Raw genomic sequence first — 22994 nt, forward strand, 5'->3', positions numbered from 1 at the left:
ATATTGCATACATAATATTTTTACCTCTAAGAATATTACATGATTGGAAAACACGTCTCACCAAAAATTCAAATAATTCTCTTTACATTACACACTATAGCACAATTAATAAACATTTCCTTAATCTTACAAATATTATTAAGCTGGTCCCAAAATAGGAAGAAAAAAAAATATAAAAATTATGTTAAAAATGGAATCGAACACAAAAGTCATCAGATAAAATGACTAGGTATCGCTTGTAAGTGCAATAATACAATAATATCAGCCTAATAAACTAAGACGAAGAACTACCTCCCTCACCCCATCAATGGGAGTGACAGTTTTCTCAGCTTAGTTTACATTGTACTGCAACCTTCCCTTGCCCATTCGTAACATTCGGTACGATAGTGTTTACAAAAGGCAATTTGTCGAGATGTGGTCAGCAAGTGTGAATTCCAAGGCTGGTGTAGCTGGGATCATGTGGGCACCATGAGGAAGTTGAAAGACGACAACACCTTCCCTTCAAAGCTATATTGTAATGTAAAAATTTCATTTTGATCTATACCTTGTGTGTAGAGTTAGTCTGCAATTTTGGAAGACCTTGTGTGGTAGTGAAGATATACGAAGCTTAACGAGAACACTGTGAAGCAATGTTTTCTTCTCTTTTTTGCTCTTTTTTACTCATGCTGAGATGACAGGACTTTTCTTTGTCTTTTTTATTACGTGTTTGTGTTCTGATTTTAATTTCTACTTAAATAATTTAAAATGTGTTTATTTTATGTGTTTCCATGACAGAAATATGAAGTCAGATTATGAACATGAAGTTCTTTTTCCATGTTGGAGAATTGGATAGAATGTAAAAATAGCTGTATAATGTAAATATGTCAAAATGTATGTGTGTGTGTGTGTGTGTGTGTGTGTGTGCATGCGTGTCTGAAGATAGCAGCTTCCTTTTTTATATATATATATATATATATATATATATATATATATATATAACTGATTAGCAACTATATGCATGTAGTATGAAAAACATAATGCCCCAGTGATATTAACTGTATATAATGCAAATTATCACAATTGATATACTTCACAATCTTCCCCCACATCATACCTTCATACATCTCTTTCACTATAGACCTTACTAATATTAAAATTAATACAATATTTATCAATGGCAATATGCAGTTTAAAGACACAAGTTCCACAACATGGTAGATCGCATAAGCGTAACAATGAATAATGAACACATCTCTGTATATATATATTTTCATTACAGCAGAATCTGACTGTATTACTTTACATTAGGCTATATATCTATGCTGGTCCGATGTAACTTCTTTCTTGAATCCTCTTGCACATATATGCTGCCATCCTCCCTATTGTAGGGAAAAATAGAATGTGAAACAGTTTCATATTTCTAGCAGATTGTAATTTCATCCTCATGGTGTCTTTGTCAGGATCGGTAACATGTCACAGGAAGAGGTAAAGGTGTCGGAATCTTCTCAGAATTGTACCGAAATGAGATTTTGTGCCAATACAGGGTTCTTACTTAACAAATTCCTTTACTTTTCAAGGCGTTTCAAGGTAATTTTGAAGTAAGTTTTCCAGACCATTCTATGGTGTTTTAACATGATAACAGTTCTGTGTTGTAAATTTCACTTGCTATTCAAGAGAATGCACAGGGTGTCTACCAAAATAACAAATCCAAAATTCTTGACCTTTGAATGACTTTTTCTTTACCTCCCCTCTCTTTCTTAATGTTCATTTAACATAGTTGGAAATTATTCAATGAGAAACCACTACCACAAGGCCAGTTAAGATAAAACTGAAGCTGTACTTTAATAAAGACTTAATCCTGGATGAGGAATGGCCACATTACTTTATTTAATATTTTTAGAAAACTTCATGCATACAATAATGTGATTCTTAAGAAACAACGTGAACAAATCTTAAACACAAGCAAATGTAGATTTCCAAATATTCAATTGTATCAAATCTCAGTACAGCTATATAACAATGTAAATTTACTATACTATAAAAAATAGCACAAATTCTTGACCACAAGCATAATTTCTTGACTTTTTCTTGACTTTCTCGACCTAACTGTTGATTTCTTGACTTTCCTGACCTAAATGTTGGTTTCTTGACTTTCATATTCTTGACTGGTAGACACCCTAATGCAGTTTATTCAACATTGTTGAAAAATGAATACAAATAAAACTATAAAAGTATGGCTGCGCTGATATTATGCTGATGCATCAGTATTGGCCAATACCTGTGGTATCGGAAATTATCAGTTGGATTTGATTTACCAATATTGGCTGATACTTTTGTGGCATTTTTGTCTTTTGCGGGGTCTGCTAAAATGCTTTCGTAGAAACTAATTATCCTGGAAAGTATGCAAAATTCGAAGTTTACATTTATTTTGCACCAATAAAGTATGAAAAAATTATTTTGTGAATACGAAACAGGTATTTTGATACTGATGTAGTTCTTGAATATTTTAAAGCAAAACTCTGGTACAGCACAAGAGGTGAGACAAGAAACTCTCCCACCGGTGTCGCAAACGTGGCAAGCGCATGCGCGAACTTCCCTTATCGTGCACACAGGCAGGGTTGCCAAACGTCATAAATGTTGTGTGAGCACGAAGAAACAACGTGATCGACGTCCTTGTCTTCATTTAAAGTGTGTGTTTGTTTTGTGTGTGATTTTGTGTGCAGTGTACTTGCTAGCATGGAAGCTTGCAGTTCATAGAAAGCAAGTAAACTTGGGGGATGGAAAGTAATCCACAGCCAAGGGCGAGAATTTGTATATAATGTATATACATTTATGGAAGACGAGGTGGGAGTTCGTATGTCCGAAAAACAGTTGCAAAGGAAGGTGGCTCGCACATGTGGTGTTTCATTCAGCAGTGTGAGAAGAATTGTAATAGAAAGTAAAGCATGCACTACGTTGAAGAAACACTTTCATACGCCGCATAAAACATGACCCAGCCAGAAAATTAAGAGTGATATAGACGAGTTCGATGCGAGGGGCGATCAGGTTGCTCCGACCCTAGCATAGAAGGAATGACGTTATGATCGATTTTTTATTTTGTTATTGTTTAGTGATCCTTTATATGCTTTCATTCTGAATTGCAAGTCTGAGTAACATACAGTTTTCTTTTTACAGGAGTTTAACTGAGTGAAGTTGTGTCAATGTGCCAGAATGGAGAAAACTGAGATGAGAGCAGTGATCAAATATTTTGTGAAGAAGAAGTGGACGATATACAAAATTCATGACTTGGTGGATACAGTAGGGGACACTGCTCCTTCATACAGTATGGTGAAGAGATGGTGTCGTGAGTTTAATTGTGGGAGAGTCATGTGAGGATGAACATGGAGGTGGAGCACCAAAAACTGTCATGACGACCAAAAACATTAACAAAGTGCACGATATCGTGCTGAAGGATCGTCGAGTCACTATCCGTCATGTTGCTGAGATGTGTGGCCTATCATATGGCACTGTGCAAAACATCATTACCCAGGAATTGCAAATGAAAAAAAATTGCTGCAAGATGGGTCCCTCGAAACCTCACCCCAGATCAGAAGCGCACCCGAGTGCTCATCAGTCAAGAGCTTCTTGCCAAGTTTCGTGCTGATATAGACGATTTTCTTGCCCGATTTGTAACTATGGACGAAACATGGGTCCATCACTTCGACCCAGAAACAAAATCACAAAGCATGGAGTGGAAACACCCACATTCTCCACCAACGAAGAAGTTCAAGGTGCAAACGTCAGCCAAGAAGGTGATGGCCTCAATTTTCTGGGACTGCAAGGGTGTCCTTCTTGTGGACTATCTACAAAGAGGCCAAACCATCGCTGGCTCATACTACAGTGACCTAATCAAGAAATTACGTGATTTCATCAAGAAAAAGAGGCATGGGATGTTGACCCATGGTGTGCTCCTTCACCAGGACAATGCACCTGTCCACACGTCACGCATTGCAAGGGCCGCTATCACAGATGCATCGTTCGAATTGCTGCCCCACCCACCCTATTCCCTAGATTTGGCCCCCAGTGATTTCCATTTGTTCAAACATTTGAAGAATGACATTCGTGGGCAAAAATTTTCTGATGATTCTGAGGTGATAAGGGCTGTGGACTCATGGTTGGAGGACCAGTCGGAAGATTTTTTTTTGTAAGGTATCCAGGCATTGGAGCACCGATGGGAGAAGTGCATTGGAGTTGCAGGGGAGTATGTTGAAAAAAAAAAAAAATGAAACACTATTGCCGCTCTTTCTATGTTAGGGTCAGAGCAAACTGATTGCTCCTCGTAAGTGTGAAGTTAGGCATGTTGTGCATGAATTTCGCCTTACAGACGGGGAAAGGCCAACGTTAGAAGGTATCCGAAGGGTTTTGAAACAAAGAATAGAGTTCCAAGGGAGTGTCTGGTGTGTGCGCAAGATAATACGTGACCTAGGGTTTAAGAGGAAAAAAGCAGAAAATAATAGACAATTGCTTATACGTATAAAAAGGACGAAATAAGAAGTTTACATTCATCGTACCTCAAAGCCATAAAGCATCTTTCGTCGACCAGGGTGACCCATTGTTTACGTTGATGAGACTTATTTTCACAGCTTGACAACAAAGAAAGAAGCTTGGGCAGATGGAACAGTTTGGCCCATATGCACTGCCAACCCTGCTTCTGTGCATCCCTCCCCTACGTATGGCTTGGGCGTGAGGCCGCGAGGAGTTTCTTGTCTTGCCTATTCTACTGTAAATTGATGATTATGGTGGAATACTTGCTTATATGCTTAGTGGAATACTCACCCACTAATATGAGTCAATATTTTTTTGACAACTTCTAACTGTTACAATTTTCAAGGATTGATATTGGTATCGGTGAAAATTGGTGAGAGTATCAGCACTGATATGGGTCAGCCCTAACAAGAACATATTTACATACAGCATCTCCCATTAAGAAGTTGGTTCAAGGAAAAAAGTGGAATACACAGGGTGATCCGTTTGAGATGTCAGACAGGAAATCGTTACATAGAGGAGGTCAATGTAAGTACATATCTCTGAGCAGTTTGTTGTAATGTAAGCAGAAAGGATGTATGTTTCGAATGAGAAGAAGTTTACATACTTCAGCCGTATGGTGCTAGACAAACATGGTGTCCTTGCCACAACAGCATGCACAATGTGTCGTATGGTATGCAAAATTTTTGAGTGTTACATGCACACTAGAGCAGTCACATGGCTGAAGTCTGTAAACCTCCACTCATTCAAAATTTACATCCTTTCTGCTTACATTACAGCAAACTGCTTAGAGATACGTACATTAACCTCTTGCACATAATGGTTTGTTTTTCTGACATTTCAAACGGATCACCCTGTATTTTCATTCTCCAATCCTGGTAAAATACTAAATAACAATTGAGTTTTCCCTGTCTTTTCCAGGTTTTTGGATGAATTTTTAAAATTCCACGACTTCCTCACTCATAGGTTGATATCCATGACTTTTCCCAAGTTTTCCTGGATTTCCAGACTAGTGAGAACCCTGCAATACAAATTAGGCATAAATGCAAAATCTGTAGATACTGATTTATATGATCTGAGCTCTTCACAATGTTCTGCGCAATGCCATTAGAACATTGTCACCAATGTATTCACGTCATCTCCATAGACACAGAGCAAAGGTTTTCACATGGTGATGATGCTGATAATAGAGTCTGAAGCTAAATTCCCTTGGAAAGATGAAGGAAGAGTAGACAGTTTCTAACTCTATCTGAGAAAGGTTTCTTTATCGGGTGGGCTGAAAAGTTCGTAGGCTGACTCATAGATGGCGTTACTAGAATTAAATCCATGAGATTTTTACTTAGTACTAACCTTCAAAAGATAGGTGTATAAATTTCACAGCTGCCGGATAATTAGTTCGTGAGATATAGCATTGTGAGTGAAGCAGCTTTTGTTATTGTGAAAAAATGGATAAAAAAGAATTTCGTGTGTTAATAAAGCATTGCTTTTTGGCGAAAAAAAATACTGTTGAAGCCAAGGCTTGGCTTGATAAACATTATTCGGACTCTGCACCAGGAAAATCAACCGTTGAGAAGTGGTTTGCTAAATTTAAACGAGGCGAAATTAGCATCGAAGACGATGCACGCAGTGGACGCCCCAAAGAGGCTGTTACCGACGAAAACATCAAAAAAGTCCACAAAATAATTTTAAATGATCGTAAAGTGAAGTTGATCGAGATAGCTGAGACTTTAAAATATCAAAGGAACGTGTTTGACATATTGTGCATGAATATTTGAACATGCGAAAGCTGTGTGCAAAATGGGTGCCGCGCGTGCTCACAATCGATCAAAAGCAACAACGTTTTGATGATTCGGAGCAATGTTTAGCGATATTCAACCGTAATAAACACGAATTTTTCAGTCGATATATTACAATGGATGAAACATGGCTCCATAACTACACTCCAGAGTCCAATTGACAATCAGCCGAGTGGACTGCACGTGATGAACCGAATCCAAAGCGTGGAAAGACGCAACAGTCGGCTGGCAAGGTTATGGCATCAGTATTCTGGGATACGCATGGTATTATATTCATCGATTACCTCAAAAAGGGCCAGACCATCAACAGCGATTATTACATAGCGTTGTTGGAGCGTTTAAAGGATGAAATCACGAAAAAACGGCCCCATTTGAAGAAGAAAAAAGTGCTGTTTCATCAAGACAATGCACCGTGTCACAAATCAATGAAAACGATGGCAAAATTAAATGAATTAGACTAAGAATTGCTTCCCCATCGACCATATTCTCCAGATCTGGCCCCAGTGACTTTTTCCTGTTTGCAGACCTTAAAAGAATGCTCGCTGGAAAGAAATTTAGCACTGATGAAAAGGTAATCGCCGAAACTGAGGCCTATTTTGAGGCTAAAGAGAAATCGTACTATAAAAATGGCATCGAAAAATTGTATGACCGCTGTAATCGTTGTATCGCCCTCGAAGGCAACTATATTGAATAATAAAATCGAATTTTGTCAAAAAAATATTTTTTACTATGTTAGCCTACGAACTTTTCAGCCCAACTGTTATTTCTGTCCTGAACTATTTTCCTGTAGTTTACGGTTATTACAAGCATAAGAAAACAGTTTTTTCTTTGTGACGTTTCAGGAGAACACACGCTCCTTTCATCAGACATTTATTTTCATTTTGACTAAAGATACAGTTATAACAATGGTTAGTAATTTTTAAACAAAAAGAATCCGTTATATTGCCTTTGGACTACCAAAAACTCACAAACCGGGAACTCCAATACGACCCATCATTGCAACTTTCACACATCCTGCATACAAACTATCCAAATATTTAGTTGAAAGACTTGCTATAATTAAACAACGAACACCATTCAGTGTTAAAAATGCATATGAAGTCAAACAGAAACTAAAAAATATTGTTTGGAATAGTGAGTATCGTATTGCAAGTTTTGATGTTGAAAATTTATATCCTAGTGTCCCAATAGAAGGTGCCACAGATGCATTACACAGATGGCTTATTGAGATGAAGGTTAACCCAGTAGAATCATGGGAAATGGTTCGATGGTTTACTGTATGTGCAAATTACAATTACTTTATATTTGATGGCAAAATCTATCAGCAAAATAATGGTCTATCAATGGGAAACCCAGTATCCGGAATCATCTCCAGCATTTTCCTTCATTACATAGAATCTCCAATTGTTAATGCGATAGGTGCGGATATCAAACTCTACATCAGATATGTAGATGATGTGCTAATTATTGCTAAAAATGAGAACACCATCATGGACATATTTAAATCGTTAAATGAATCACATCATCGCATAAAATTCACTTGCGAACCCATGAATAACAATGTAATTTCTTTCCTTGATCTGCAAATTAAGACAACTGACTCAACAATTCAAACATCAGTCCATAGAAAAAAATTAGCGGGGGAAAAATACATCCATGCCAAATCAGAACATTCGCGTATAACAATGGATAACATATTTTTAAATTTTTTCCTGAGAGCACAAAGACTATGTTCTAATAATGAGGATATCAAAAATGAAGAAGAAAGGCTCTTTAATATAGCAAAAGAAAATGGCTTTCACACTAACAGAATAAACCAAATCAAAAAACAAGTTGCAAGAAAACTAAAGGAAAAGAGAAATACAGACAAAGATGAAAAATCTGTTGAAAAGAAATTTGTGTGCATTCCATTCCACAAGGGATTCTCACATAAAATTGCAAAAATTTTTAAAAGTTTTAATTTCAAAATTGTTTTTAAAGCACCAAGAAGTTTGGAATGTACATTTAATGAATTCAAAATGAGAAACTCGCTACCAGATGTGGAAACCACAGGAATATATAATATAAGTTGTTCATGTTCAAAAGATTATGTGGGACAAACAGCAAGGAAAATGGCAATAAGATGGCACGAACATGATTTGGACATTATAAATCTAAACCCAAGAACAGGTTTGTCAACTCATATCATCGAAGAGAAGCATTTGATTAAAAAGAGAAGGGTTTTAAAAAGATTAACGGGAAACACAGAGTTGAATGTCTGGGAAGCCTCGTTCATTGCAGAAGAACACTGGAATAAATTAAATAATGAAAATGGTAACATAGATCCAGTGTGGAGTTTTCTTTTTCACAAATGGAGTAAGCCACCATCTTTAAAATTTAATGTAACAGAAAACATCAAGAGACTTTGTGAAAACAATGATGAATTTGAATTACCTGATGATATTTGGGATTCATAATTTAAAAAATTCTAAAATAAAAATAAAATAGACTGCTTTTTTCACAGTTAAGTTGCTATATTACAACAATGTAACATTGACAACATCTATTATATAACGGATTCTTTTTGTTTAAAAATTACTAACCATTGTTATAACTGTATCTTTAGTCAAAATGAAAATAAATGTCTGATGAAAGGAGCGTGTGTTCTCCTGAAACGTCACAAAGAAAAAACTGTTTTCTTATGCTTGTAATAACCGTAAACTACAGGAAAATAATTCTATCATGCAAGCAATGCGTACATACAAGAAAAAAAAAAATGTCCTGAACTATATAGGGTTAGCTTCAGATAAGAACATCATGCAGAACAGAGCAATGAAGAAGCACCATAGTTCACTATTATATTCTATATTTAGCCTAGAGAACATTTCTGGAGTGAAATTTGCAATGTTTGAATAGCATAAACGTTTTTTTTAGTGGTAAAAAAAGAGGAAAAATCCTTTCAGGAGAAAAAATGGGTAAAATTTAACTTTATGCACTGCATTTAGAATATCCTTTATATCCACACTGAAACGTAGTTTTAATTACAGGTAATGTGCTCGCTCCATTAAAAAATATGTTGTAGAAATGTGTCATTTGTGTTGTTCCAATATATAGTGTAGATATGCTACATATTCTAAAAAGAAGAGACAGGAATCTATAATTTAATTTCTTTCTAAAGATAGTGTACATCTGCTACAATTCCAAAATAAGGCACATATACCTTAATCTGGAGCACGAATTGCAGAATGGGATTCTGCCAATCAGCTGCTAATGTTGTGCATTTGGTATTCTACTTAAATCTGGCTCACTTGTTGAGAACAACACTGTTGGTGACTACTTGATTTCTGCTCATAATCAGCACAGTGCACTGACAACAGTCACATCTGCAGCATACATTCATATTAGCACAGGCCAACACTCAATCGCCTATTCATGCACAATAATCCTACATGCTGAACTTGTTTCTGTAACATATTTTATAACAGACGGAGTAATTGAAGTGTTTCATAGTGCAGCTTTACACTACTAAAATGCTCCCATTAACTTTGAAAAACTACAAATAAAGGTTACGAATTTAAATTGTTGGTGTTACGTGAAAAATTTAGGGGAAAATTGTAGTCCACACAGAGTATCAAGCCAAAGCTAGCTAACATCGATAACACAGAATGCAGCACAGTAGGCTAAGAATTCAAAGGTTCAAGATTGGAACTCTGGTTAAGGCATGGATGTATTATTGTCTTTGTCCCTTTCATCAGTTCATTGGGATTAACCCAAGAATAAACAATCAACCTAAAAATGGAACACAGAACGAAAAGAAGAAAGAAAACCACGCTATAAATAGATGTAACTTGAATAAAATATCCAAACTATGAAAGAAATATGTCAGAAGTTAGATTGGTAGCTCAGCTGATTAATCTTCATGTATCGTATCAATCCCTAAGATACGGTATCAAGATAGAGCAAAAGAGATAAGTGTCTACTTTTAAACATTGCTATGATTATCAATACATTAACTGGGATGAACATATTGCCATATTGTTTTATTCAGGACGAAAAAGCAATTAACTTCTAGAAAGTAATAGATATCGTTGTAAACAATATATACCAGGTTTAAGTTTACAGAAAAAATAACCTGAATCAAATTTTACCCAGATATTGTCAATTAACAATCCCAATTGCTCCAGTCGACATATTATATATGCAGCTTAAAATTTTGGTCCGAGGTGTAGATATCAAAATTGTAGACATTTAATTTTGATAGCTAATTTAAATTATGATGGACATTCAAAATATGATATTTGCATCTAAATAACATTTGACGATATATTTAAAAGTTATTCCTTAGTTTTATAATGATATTGAATACTGCCTGGCGAAGTTTCTTATCTTCAATAACTTTTCTCCTAATCAGGATGATGAGGATGCATGATAGAAGAAATTGATGAAGAGACATGGAATTCACATGCCCGGGAATCAAACCTATATCATTTGGTTGCGAGTCAATCCATCACTTAATACGCTCAGTCACCCAGGTGAAGGACAGATAAGCTAACTGGACCTTCAGTTTGAGATGCAATCCATTGTGCATTGTGCCTCCACTGGGGATCAAACTTAGAACTCGTCAACTTATGATTCATTTTTCCACGCAGTTCTTGTTTGCGATGACGTAGTGGTAACATTGTCACCTTGTAAATAAGTGATCCAAGGTTCGATACCTGGCGGAGGCACACAGTGGTTTGGATTCCACTTTAAACGGTAGGTACAGTCACAATACCCTATCTGTGCATGAATGTGGACTTAAATAATAAAAAAATCAAACTACACCATTGGAGGGACCCAGGATAAGTTTCATAATATTACCAGCTATAAGAGCAATCGGAATAGATATTAATTTGGATCAAAATTTTATGAACATTCATTGATTGTACAGAATATCATAATAACGTAAACTTTTTGGTTCTACTAGTTGAAGCAAATGGTTCATTCAAGAGGATGAAAAAAGAGTCTCCATAAAGTGGAACCTCCACTTTACGTTTTTCAGACGAGCAAGCTGTAAAAACTTAAAATTCATGAATGCTGCGTTGGAACTACCAAGACTGAATGTATAATGCAGATAAATATAAAATCCGGGTTCCAATGTTTACATAAAGTATGTGGGAAGATACAAAAGTATCAGCATAACAATAATTATTGACGAAAACCTTCTCTCCACGTGATTTGTGGAGAAGATTCCAAACTTCTGAGAGATGATCACTCACATATTTTAACGACTGAAATGTAGTAAAAACATACCATGGTTCGTTCTCAAACGGTTTGTGGGGGAGGAGTCGAAGTTTTGGTTTTATAGGTGATCTGACAGGCCATCGTCTCCTTGTCTATTTATATTCTAGTGAAGTAGGAGAAAGCACCATACTTCAAGAATAAGGTTGACTTGATACAGATGACTGGTACTGCCAATGCATTTCTGGGGGTCCAGGTATCTCGTGGGGCCCACAAAATTCTGCATGATATTTTTGGAGTCTAAATATGTTGGAAATGATGTCAAATGTCAACTATTTCAACATTATTATCGTTCCCTATGAAAAAGTTTAAGTAAAACTGTGGCAGATTGATACAGATGCACAATGCTTATATATCGTATTTACTCATGTATAATGCGCACTTTTTTCCAAAATTCTTGCTCCCAAAAACTGTGGTGCATATTATGCACGGAATAATTCAGACAGCCATCATGAAACCATACAGGGTCATTCCATGATTTTGGGACACTTGCATTGATTTTTCATGTTTATGGAACCCTATCATGTTATATATCGTTGTAAAGCTTAAATCCTGCAGTTTTTGAATATGACAACAGTATTCTATCCAAGATAACGACACTAACGTGAAATGCGGTTGAAATAAGTTCATCACAAAATGAAGGACCATTCTGATTTTTATGGTGCTTTGGATGAAAAAAAAAAACAAGGAAAAAGAAAACAATAATTAAAATGTATTACTGGCCAAATAATAATATATATATGTGAAGTGTGTAAATTCCTTAATGGAAGAAATCGTGTGCTGCTAACTGCTAGTTTGAAGGTCCTGAATGTGCCTCATATAAATGTTACATTGGTCACGGAAAAGGTATATGTTTTGAAGTTCTTCTAGAAAAAGTAAAGAAGGAATGAGCAAAACCATGTATAAAAGTTTGAAGGCCATTTCACACGATTTTTCAGTTTGTAATGTAATGTTCTGAGACTACAAGAAAAGCAGTGCAACTCTGGCAGAATTCGAGCATGCACCTTCCATCACATGGGATGCATATCAGTAGTATTTGTTGGGTGAGAAATAATAGAAAATAAGTTCCTGAGCACTGCAAATCCATAATGTAATTTTGATCCCGCTTTCTACTCTTACAGAATAAATAAGGTGATTAATGAGTGAAAGATTGGTATGCTAAACACAGTGGAGGGAGAAGGGGGAGGTGGCATGGGTTGGAGACTTATTGTTTACACAAGAGGATATTCTCCTCTTGGTACACATAGCAACAGGTGACTCATGACTCATTGAATGGGTGATGTTATTCACTCTTGATCAGCATAGCAACAGCTTTACGACCTACAACTAAGGAAGCCATTTCTTGAAACTGGATTGTACTGCACATTATATAAGATATAATTTTTTGTAACTTTTACCCATCAAAAACCAGGGTGCGCATTATACATGCACGCACACTGTGCACATGTAAATACGGTATTATAGGATATGTCCTCCATCAGTAAAATTACAAATAATTTTAACGATCTGATATTTCTACAAATATCTTATAAATCATTGCCATTTTGTTATTTTTATGAATATGTAAAGATATATGTATAAGTCATATACCCTTGTTTTTAAGGTAAAAGTCAAAATATGTATTTTTTTTGCCCTAAGAAAAAACTTCGTTACATACATTAATTAAGGCAGTGAATGAACCATCCAGGTTCTTTGTGAAACATTTGAAATTTTATTTTGGATTGGTAGAATCTGTAAATTTCATATTGGTGCTTTATCAGAATTGGCAAACATTTCATATTGTACTGTAATTATTATTATATTAATATTTATTAGCATTCTGAATTTTAAATTCATATAATGTTCAAGTAAGTGAGAATACAGGAAGCAGTATAGTGCCCACGATGTATCAACTCAGTTTTATTCAAGAATATTACTGCAATTAATTCTGATATATACGATTACTCTAGCAACAGAAGCTTTTATGCAGCTACAGGTGTTTGCACCAAAAAAACAAATCGTGCAAACGATAAAAAGTAAAGTTGCAAGAAGCTACAAAATATGGACAATATAGTACTTACCCCAATGCCGTAACTCCAGCTGGTTCCTGTAGGATTTTCCGGAGACACACCATGTCGACGGCACACAACTCCTGTTACGCCTGGACCATCCCTGCCAGCAATGGCCCACACTTCCCCGCCAGGGCCTGCCGACACCTGACGGTAACCTTCGCCGATTTTCTGATCAGTCTTCTTACCCTGGTCGATTTGCTGCCAACAGGTTCCTTCAGGGAAGACCATCGTTACCTCTCTCCTCACGTACAACTGGCCTGTCTGATCCACGACCCATACGGTCCACTCTCCCACAGATACTTGTTCGAGGAGTTTCCCTGTAGGTGGCTCTACTTGTACCCACACTTCGCCTGCAAAAAGAGTAACACATTTGCTCATCAAGATGGTTCCCATTTTCAGGGCATCTACAATTTCATAAAAACAAAATTCACTGACTTTTCCAGAACAAGAACTAAAATTTTCAAGACCAAGTCATTAGGACAATTACAAAAAGAGTATATTTTCAGGACTTTTCCAGAAAAAAGTCAATTCCAAAACCTCCAGGTATTGCAGGCTGGTAGGATCCTGATTTTGCCAAACCAAATTCTCTAAATTTTTCCAGGCACTTTTCAAGACTCAATGTTGATTTAACACAGTAATAAGTAGGTGTTAATCTCCAAATTTGTTGGCTAATCAAATGAATCCAACTTATTCAATACTATTGAAAATAAATGACAAAAAATTAAAAGAACATTTTTATGCAAAATATTCCCAAAAAAATTCTTCACTTTTCAGTTTATTCAATGTTGTTTACAAAATTTCATGACATTTCTAACTTCTTCCCAGGATTTCCAGGTCAGTGGAAACCTGCTAATCTTCAGAATGTATGTAAATTCCTGAGTTCATTTAGTTCAAAACAGTCTCTTGTACGCGAACAAAAGTTTCTCCTTGCAAGCATTATCATAATACATAAATAAACGATGGATATGTGTGTTACGCATAAGAAAATGCAAGATTTTATCATGTACAGACTTATCATTTTAATTACATTGTTTATTTACTCAGGGTGACCATTCTAGGATCATGATAAAATCCAAGTATAATTCCTGGTTTTCAAGGTGAACTTTACAAAAATTCAAGGTTCCAAGCCATTGCCGTAGGTAGGGAAAATTTTCGGGGGGGGGGGGAGGGTGAAGGGGGTTCATTCATAATTGTTCCCATGGGCGTCGCCAGAAATTTGAATAATAGAAATAATAACAATAATTATACAATAATAATTAACATTTCATAATAAAACAATTATATTCCAAAATAATAATAATCATAATAATACTAATTATTATTATATCCTTGAGGGGGCTTACTCAATCCAGCACATGAGTGAATATCCAGCACAACGTTTTTTTTCTTTTTAAGTTTCATACTGTGTATACTGAAATGCACAATTATTATACTTTGTTATTAAATTTTTAGATACCTTCAAGAAAAAGCTCTAAAATTTAGATGCAAATTTTAGTCATAAAGTTTTTGTTGTTTGACCTCAAAACTTATTTTTTGGAATTTTGAAAAGTGTAGAACCACTTATTCTCTTTAAAAACTTAGCTTGGTGCATGGATTGTAACCTCAATCATGAACGTAATGCGCTACGAAACTGGAGATCCTAGGTTTGAACTCCTATCAAGGGTGATTTTAGACTTTATCGGACAGGGAATTTAAAAGTTGGAAAGGGAATTTTGGGACAATCATAAGGCAATTTTCAGTCTATATTCCTTGTGATGCAGGAACAACACTGGAAAGAGGACAGCAGAAGTGAAAATGGAGGGCTCGTGGGTGGGCTCCGAATCTGAGAAAAAGTCCTGTTTCTCTCAAGTTTCAGAATTCGAAATGTATGAAAATTCTAGCTCGATCGTTTCAACATTGTCTCCTTGTATGTTTGTGATGTTTTGAAAGAAAATTTTGAAAATGAGTTACAGATTTTGGTTTCTGAACTTCCGTTAATCCATGTCAGATGTTTTGGGGGAGGGGGGGTTGAACCCTAGAAACCCCCCCTCTAAATACGGCCATGGTCCAAGCACATGTTTTCTTTATTTCAACCTTATGAATTACCACCTCGCACCACCCACACACACAAATATATTAACAATATAAATTGTCTATTTGATTCCAATGAATCCATAAATTCTAATTCAGTTAAATTAAATAGTACATATATCATTTAATTTAAGGTGCCAAGTTTACATTTCATTTACTCAAGACTCAAAATACATCTCAACCACAAGTCACAAATGTTACAGAATATACTAATCTTATAAGAACTTCAAACTCAAATTTACCTAATCAAGTTCGTGATATCTTATCTTGCAATAATCTTCTGCCTATCAGATAGATTGTTCTGCAAAGTACACTAACTAACAAAGTAAATAAATTTAGAGAATTCTGTTTTATTTTCCACGCAGCTCTTTTCTTCTCCTTCCTCGATAAAAATAAAAGCTAAACTGTAAAAAACTTGCCTCAGGACATTTGTAAATGTGTGAAATCATTTGGATTAATAAAAGTTGCAATTTTTCATGTCTACGGAGAAAAATTCACATAGAATTCAGGCATAATTCCCAGAGGCAATAATTCATGTTGAGTAGTCACCCTGTCACGGAATAAGATAAAATCACATGCAACAGAGTGAGCAGCTCTCCAATTTACACCTAGAGGTCCCCAGTGTCCTGATGCTAAATCGTCCTGGGTTTTAGCACGTAAGCAAAGTCATTAGTATTTTCCGAGTAATTTAATTCTATCATCGTCAATAGTGCAACGAATTAAGATCACTAGAAATGTATTTTAACAGGATGATGGACTTCAATATGCAAATAATGTGAAAATTGCAAATATTCTCATGGAAAATGTCAACAAATTGTTCAGTTAATATGGATTGGTCTGGTGAAAAAGCCATGACACTATGAAGGCTATTGTTATAGTGAAAACTCACTTCAATCTATTGTGCTCAGAATTTTTTGATTATGCAAGGCCAGAGATAACTATAACAAAGAAGAGGGTCAAAGTGTCTTTTTGTGTATTACTAGGACATGGACTTAACAATGTGCAATACATCTAGACTACTTAGGTATTATATTTTAGTCAGAATATATAATAAATATTCTTTCTTGCACAATATAGATTTTCTTTTCAATATTAAAGAGAATGTCCAGAAGGTACGTATGTAGTCACGATGGCTCAGTCGGTAACGCATCTGACTACCATGCTAAAGGTCTCGGGTTCGATCCCCGGCCGGTTCAAATCCGGGAACTTTTCTAACGTTGGAAGCGGCCCCGGCGCCCACTCAGCATCGAATGACATGGGTACCTGGCAGAAACCCTGGGTGGTAAAGGCAATCAGGGGCGTGATGCTGATCACATCACCCCCGCTCACGACTGCATCAAGAAAGTGTGGGGCATTACCCCCATCCCCTATACGCCTTCATGGCATGGTGCTAAGCACAGGGGAGCACTTTACCTTTTTTAAGTCTAGAAGGTTTTGCAGCTGTTGAATTGAAAACATTGAATAGTGTAAACTTGAGAATCTGATGAGCCAAAGCTTGTTCAATATATAATTTTATATGTGATAAATTTAAATCAAGTTAAATTCATGATCACAAATTACAAAATACACACACACACTTACCAGTTGGCTTGGCCTGAGAAATACCAAACCTCCAGTAGGCTGAACCATTCTTGCCAATAGCCCACACTTGCTTCTTAGCACCAGCACTGATGCTTATGAGTGGCTGCTCACTTGGGACATGCTCCCATCCTGTACCCTGTAAAAAATATAGCTTATTGTTATGGATGTCAATACTTCTTCTTTGATGAACCATTTTGCTGCAATAGATTTGTCCATCACTGCAGTGCCTTACACTATAGCCTTGTTATCAATGATATTGAAAAATGACTCAATATATTGCTTTTGAAGGTTACTCTACAATTCCTGAAAATTCAAGTACAAGATCAACATTTCCATAAAATAATCTATGAGTGTTGGTTGTATACAAATCATATTTTAAGTCCATTTTATGTATAGTAAGGCTAATAAGTACCAGACGTACGGGGATCCGAACCACTATGTGGCTCCACCAGGTATTGAACTCGCGCACAATCTTGTTGTTAGTGTCTGAGAATTAGGTGTATTACATTAATATGGCTTCTTACCACTGCACAGTGATCCAGAATGCCAAAAAAAGTAGGCAAAAATAGAAATTTTGACATTTTGGTAAGGGGATAAAACATGAATACTATTCTAAACAACTAGATGGGGCATTAAACTGCCAGAGAAATTTCTCTCTAAATCGATTATTTGTTCTCGTTTTTGGATCTCAAAATGGCAGTTCGTGAAAATGGAATTTTTGGACTCTATTTTGTACTTATTTTTAAGACTTGTTGTAGCAATATTTTTTTCGTCACGCTCATAACTTCTCAGTAATACACAGGAAGAGAACACATGTTTGAATTAAAGTAAAATATAGCGTTTTTATTTTTGACTTGAAAATACAAATGTTATCTTGAATTATTATAGCTTTCGCCACTATTTCCCATGACAATTTGTAAAGCAAAGGATACTTTAAAGCACTGTGAAAATGGGACGGGAGAAAAGTTTTGCTACTTTTGTCAAAATGAGCTTATTTGTGAACGTGTGATCTGCTGTTAATGGGGTCAGCTGGCAAGCCTCAATCAAAGGTGGTCATGTGTGCTCACGCTGAGGAATGGGAGGTCTCCTATTTCGCTATCTGCTGATGCTTAATAGATATATTAGTACTGCAGTGTAACAGTGATTTATTCAAACGACCCCAACAACTCCTAACAACCTCCAAAACTTTAATTAACATCCTCCCTAAAATTTTCTCCAAAGGCTCACGCTGTGTACAAGTAAATATTACCAAAATTAGTGCGCAAGTTCAAAATATAATTACATTAAAGCATTTGATTAACAATACCTTTATTGGTTAAAGTAACTGTATTAATTTTGAACATCTTTATTGTATTTCACAATTGACAAAAATGAAAAAAATAGAACATGTTTAAATATCAAGCTGAAATGCAGGAGCATATGTTTGGGTGAAATTCACACAGGCGATCCTTCTACGGCACTGTCAGGGGAACTAACGAAGCCCCATAGCTGATTCAAGGTCATGACATTCGGAAGTGTTCACTAGAAAGGTACTGAGAAGGTAGCCTTAGGCACACATTGGTAAAGATGAAAATATATTCAAAAAGGCTTGGGCCATTTTTACCCATTCACGTGTCCTTATGGGTTAATGGTGGTGGTGCATCATAGAAATGCACAAAACATTCATGAAAAATTTAATGCAGATAAGAATGATCAAATTAAGCATTTGTTTCATTCGTGTTAGATTCTATAATATTGACAATACCGCTGAAGATTGTGTTAAAAACACTAGCGTTGATGTGTCGCAGTTCTGCAGCAAAATATTTTAAGGATATGAAAACGGTTGGCAAATAGAAGATACATTTCTTAAAAATAATATCAGTTGACTTTAAAAATGGGGCGTTTGTAATGGCTTTTTCTTCTCCTCTATACACTTGCAAAAGCAGATTATCAGTTTTGAAGAAAGTAGAGACAGAAAATAAAAGCGACAAATTGAAGAACTTCGCCAGGAAAATGCGGCTAATGAACTCGCATTCACCACCAAAGTACAATTAAAGAAGAAGGAAAGATTTTGAAACTAATGAATAAATATTATTTAATGCCTTGAAAGACATTAATTTATCTTGAAAGTGATTTGATGGGAAGTCTATTTTCCTGGCTTTAAATATTTATTGTGCATTAATTCATTATAACAATACTTTCACAATTATTATTATTATTATCCTTATCATCATGATTTTTAGTATTATTTTATATATTTCTGGAAATTTATTTCAGTTTTCCTGTATTGTGTGTATTGTTTAGTTTTACTGTAGTCTCATGTGTGTATTGAAATAGGTCAAAATTATACTTTTTGTATAAAAATCAAAATAATCAATCTCATGTTAATTCTGTGGACCCAAAATGTCAATTTGTATCATTCTACTGAATGATGGGATCGAACCTGCCACTCCCGATAGATTTATGGGTGATGTAACTAATCATCATTCATCCTCATTAATGATGAGAGCACTTGTCATGACAACGAGTTGGGTGCTTGGCTGCAAGAGGCACAACTGATATAGAATACCTTACTAAACAACTAGAAATGGCAAATAGTCACTCGTTGGATTTTATAACTTTCGAACCTGAATCATACATGGTAAGGATTTGGATAAATACCTGTCTAGACTTACAATGGATGATCAAATCGGTAGCGAAGTGTAAATGAAACTATGCTTTCTCCAGGCTTCTCAGCTAGTTCAGCTCTGTCAGGGTGACCACTCTCCTTCCCAATTCTCCAAAGACCTCTTCCCGGTTTCCAATCAATTCGAAAAGTGCGTTCTCTGCCAGTCTGTCCGCTTCTCTAAACCCCCCTTTCGATGGAGACTTCCTATATTTCATACATGAGTTCTTACCTTCCTATTATTGTAAACATATTGCTACCTGTTTACCTGTTGTAACTTTGTAACCTCAATACATCAGACAGTCTGCTTAACACTCGACCATGCATAATTCAAATATCTGAGAGGAGTGGGACAGCTGGTGTAAAGACGTGGAAGAACCTTGGTGAATTGAAGCTTCTACAGAAAGTATAAATAAAGTAAAGAATAATCCTATGGATTGATATGAATTTTACCTTAAAGATGCTAATCTTACACATTTGTACACATCTAGGGGTCAAATAGTGAGCTCCTGATTTTTGCCAATTTTTTTTTTTTGGCATTCTGGATCACTGTGCATGGTGGTCATTGTCCAAGAAACTTACGGAATATAAAAACAGTTCTGCCAAATTTAATATGGAAACTTATTACATAAGAAATTTTAATAATATAGATGACTTACTGCAGGACAAGATTTTGTCACGCCCATTCTGAAGAGAGCATCACCATTCTGTGCAATTGCCCACACATCCACAGTCTCCTTCATGTCACCTGAATGATCAACCTGTATAAAACATAGAGAAAATTGAACAATTTAGTTTTTAAAAATCGATGATTCAAGTGTACTTTAAAATCAAATTCGCACATTACAAAAACAAAAAGTTGATAAAAACTTCTTTTTGTATTTATTTTATGAACAATAAAATAAAAATAAATTTACATTCTTTCTGCAGCACTTCAATTACCACAAGGAATAAATGACTGCAATAAATTTAAACAGGTTAATTTTATGATATAACAAGGAGAATATGGTTTTGTATATCTGAACTGACACAATACCAAGGCTGATACTTTTACTCGTTCCCACTAATAACAATACAGGAACTTGAAAATTGTAACAATTCAAAGTAGTTCAGAATATGACATTAAAAAAACTTGTTATGTCACATGACGGCAACATTCTTGTTAACAACAATACATCACACACAAACAGCACAATATGAGACACTTTAAAAGTTTTGTCCGAGTTTTCGACTCCATCTCGGAGTCATCATCAGCACTGGCTGAGAGATGACGAAGAAGGCACAGTCGAGGTTCCGATGGTGTTGATGAAGCAACGTAGATTCAAGAACCATAAAATAATCTAGGACATGATTGCCCATACTATGTCCCATGAGCCACATCTGTCCTAACAAGGTATTTTGTGTAGCCTGCCTTGGCACTTACATTAACTTCTGATTTTATTTTGAATTATTATTCTTTATGTTAGTAGAATGTAATGTGGACCTACATATATATAAAAATGTTTGAACACTCCTGTTCTAAGAGGACCAGTGTCTATGTGCTAGAAAATTAAGAGGAACAACAAGAAAAATCCTCAGAAAATTTCAAACCTGCAAGGAGACGTCTATAAGCTTTGTCGTCCCCAGCTCCTCCCAAGGACCACTTGTGTTCAGGCGACACTTCCGCACCCAACGTCGGCGTCGAACGTAGTCAGTGAAGTGCTTCTGTCCACGATAGGAGGCTGGGAAATCGACAGCATACTGCCAGCCCTCTTTATCCACCCCTCCTGGGGTGTGGTAATCAATAGCCCAGTCAGTCACCTACAGAAAATTAACAGAATTATTTTTATTTCAAAAAGGCACTGCCAGATGACACATAATCAATATCACATTTTCCAGCAGTTAAAAAAAACAACCCAAACACACAAAAATAGCACATTTTTCAACATTGTTCAAATACAGATGCTTGGTTGACCAATCTTAAAAATCTGTGTTTCAAAGTTACTGTTACTAGTAGAAACACTGGTGATAGGCATCTTAGGTACACATTTTTTTTCCCGCTACCCTTTCAAACAAATGCTCAGCAGTTACAATAAATTCTTACAAATCAAACTGAACTACAGTAGACTCGCGATTATCCAAGCTAATTGGGACCTAGATTACCTCGGATGCGGAAAAACTCTGATAATACAGAGATAATGTGCTAATAGAATAGGTCATAAATGACGAAACAACACATAAAACTGTATAGTAATTATTTATTACTAGTACAACATAAATGAGAAGATTACTTTTTCCACTTAGAACAGGCCTACACAGACTTAAACACCAACGTAACAATCGGATACACCGACAATGTAACGAACACGTGCAGCGCGGACGGTGACTTGACTCCATAAACAAACAGGGGGGTGCGATGTTTTCCAACCACTCCCTCGGTTAACCCGGAGCCTCGGTTAATCGCAAGTCTACTGTACTGTATATCTATGAAACAACTTATGGCATGCAGAGAATGTAACTTATTGAGTTATGTGACAAGTGTGGCCCAGCACAGGATCAAAAGTTGCAGATTTAGACATCTACTTTTTTCAAAAGTAGGGCATGGAGATTATCATTAAAAATTGTAAACAAATCGCAGAATTGTTTACCTAAATTATAAGATATTTATAGATATATCACATTGGTAAAATAATAGGTAATTTAACTGATATGCCTATATCGGCCAATACTGATAAGAGTACAGATTAATCTGTCCCATCCCTACTGGAAATAAATATTAAAAAAGGTGTAATCCATGTATCATGGTTTTGTAAAGTAAACATCTAACTATGCTGCTACCTTTCCTAAGGCAAAACCTATTGTAGTCATCTAATTGCATGCATTAATTAAGGAGGTGATTAAACAATCCAAGTTCTTCATGGAATACTTCCAATTTTACAATGGGCCTGTGTAGTCTTGGTACAAAAAAATTATATTGTAATTTTCACATAGTTTTTCAATACAGTAAAACCTCGTTAATTCGGACCCTGATAAGCCAGACTTCACTTAATTCGGACAGGCAAAAAAAAAAAAAAAAACAGAATGCAAGGTTTTAAATGTGGCTTGAAGTCA

At 35.8% G+C, this 22994-nt stretch overlaps 1 protein-coding gene across 2 annotated transcripts in view; it reads right to left on the bottom strand.

Moving 5' to 3' along the window:
* Window positions 1-969: 969 nt before the first annotated feature.
* Pex23 (tectonin beta-propeller repeat-containing peroxin 23) overlaps window positions 970-22994 on the bottom strand; it is a 107894-nt gene continuing 85869 nt past the window's right edge. For both annotated transcript variants that reach the window (XM_083136717.1, XM_083136718.1), the window contains exons 18-22: window positions 21495-21704; window positions 20564-20665; window positions 17261-17396; window positions 13619-13959; window positions 970-1358 (exon numbers count right to left, since the gene is read on the bottom strand). In XM_083136717.1, the coding sequence (XP_082992843.1) occupies window positions 1284-1358; window positions 13619-13959; window positions 17261-17396; window positions 20564-20665; window positions 21495-21704 (864 nt within the window). In that variant the 3' untranslated portion in view covers window positions 970-1283. The remainder of the gene's footprint in view (window positions 1359-13618; window positions 13960-17260; window positions 17397-20563; window positions 20666-21494; window positions 21705-22994) is intronic.

This window comes from Lepisma saccharinum, chromosome 15 (assembly GCF_977018435.1).
Source record: "Lepisma saccharinum chromosome 15, izLepSacc3.1, whole genome shotgun sequence".
Classification (NCBI taxonomy): Eukaryota; Metazoa; Arthropoda; class Insecta; order Zygentoma; family Lepismatidae; genus Lepisma; species Lepisma saccharinum.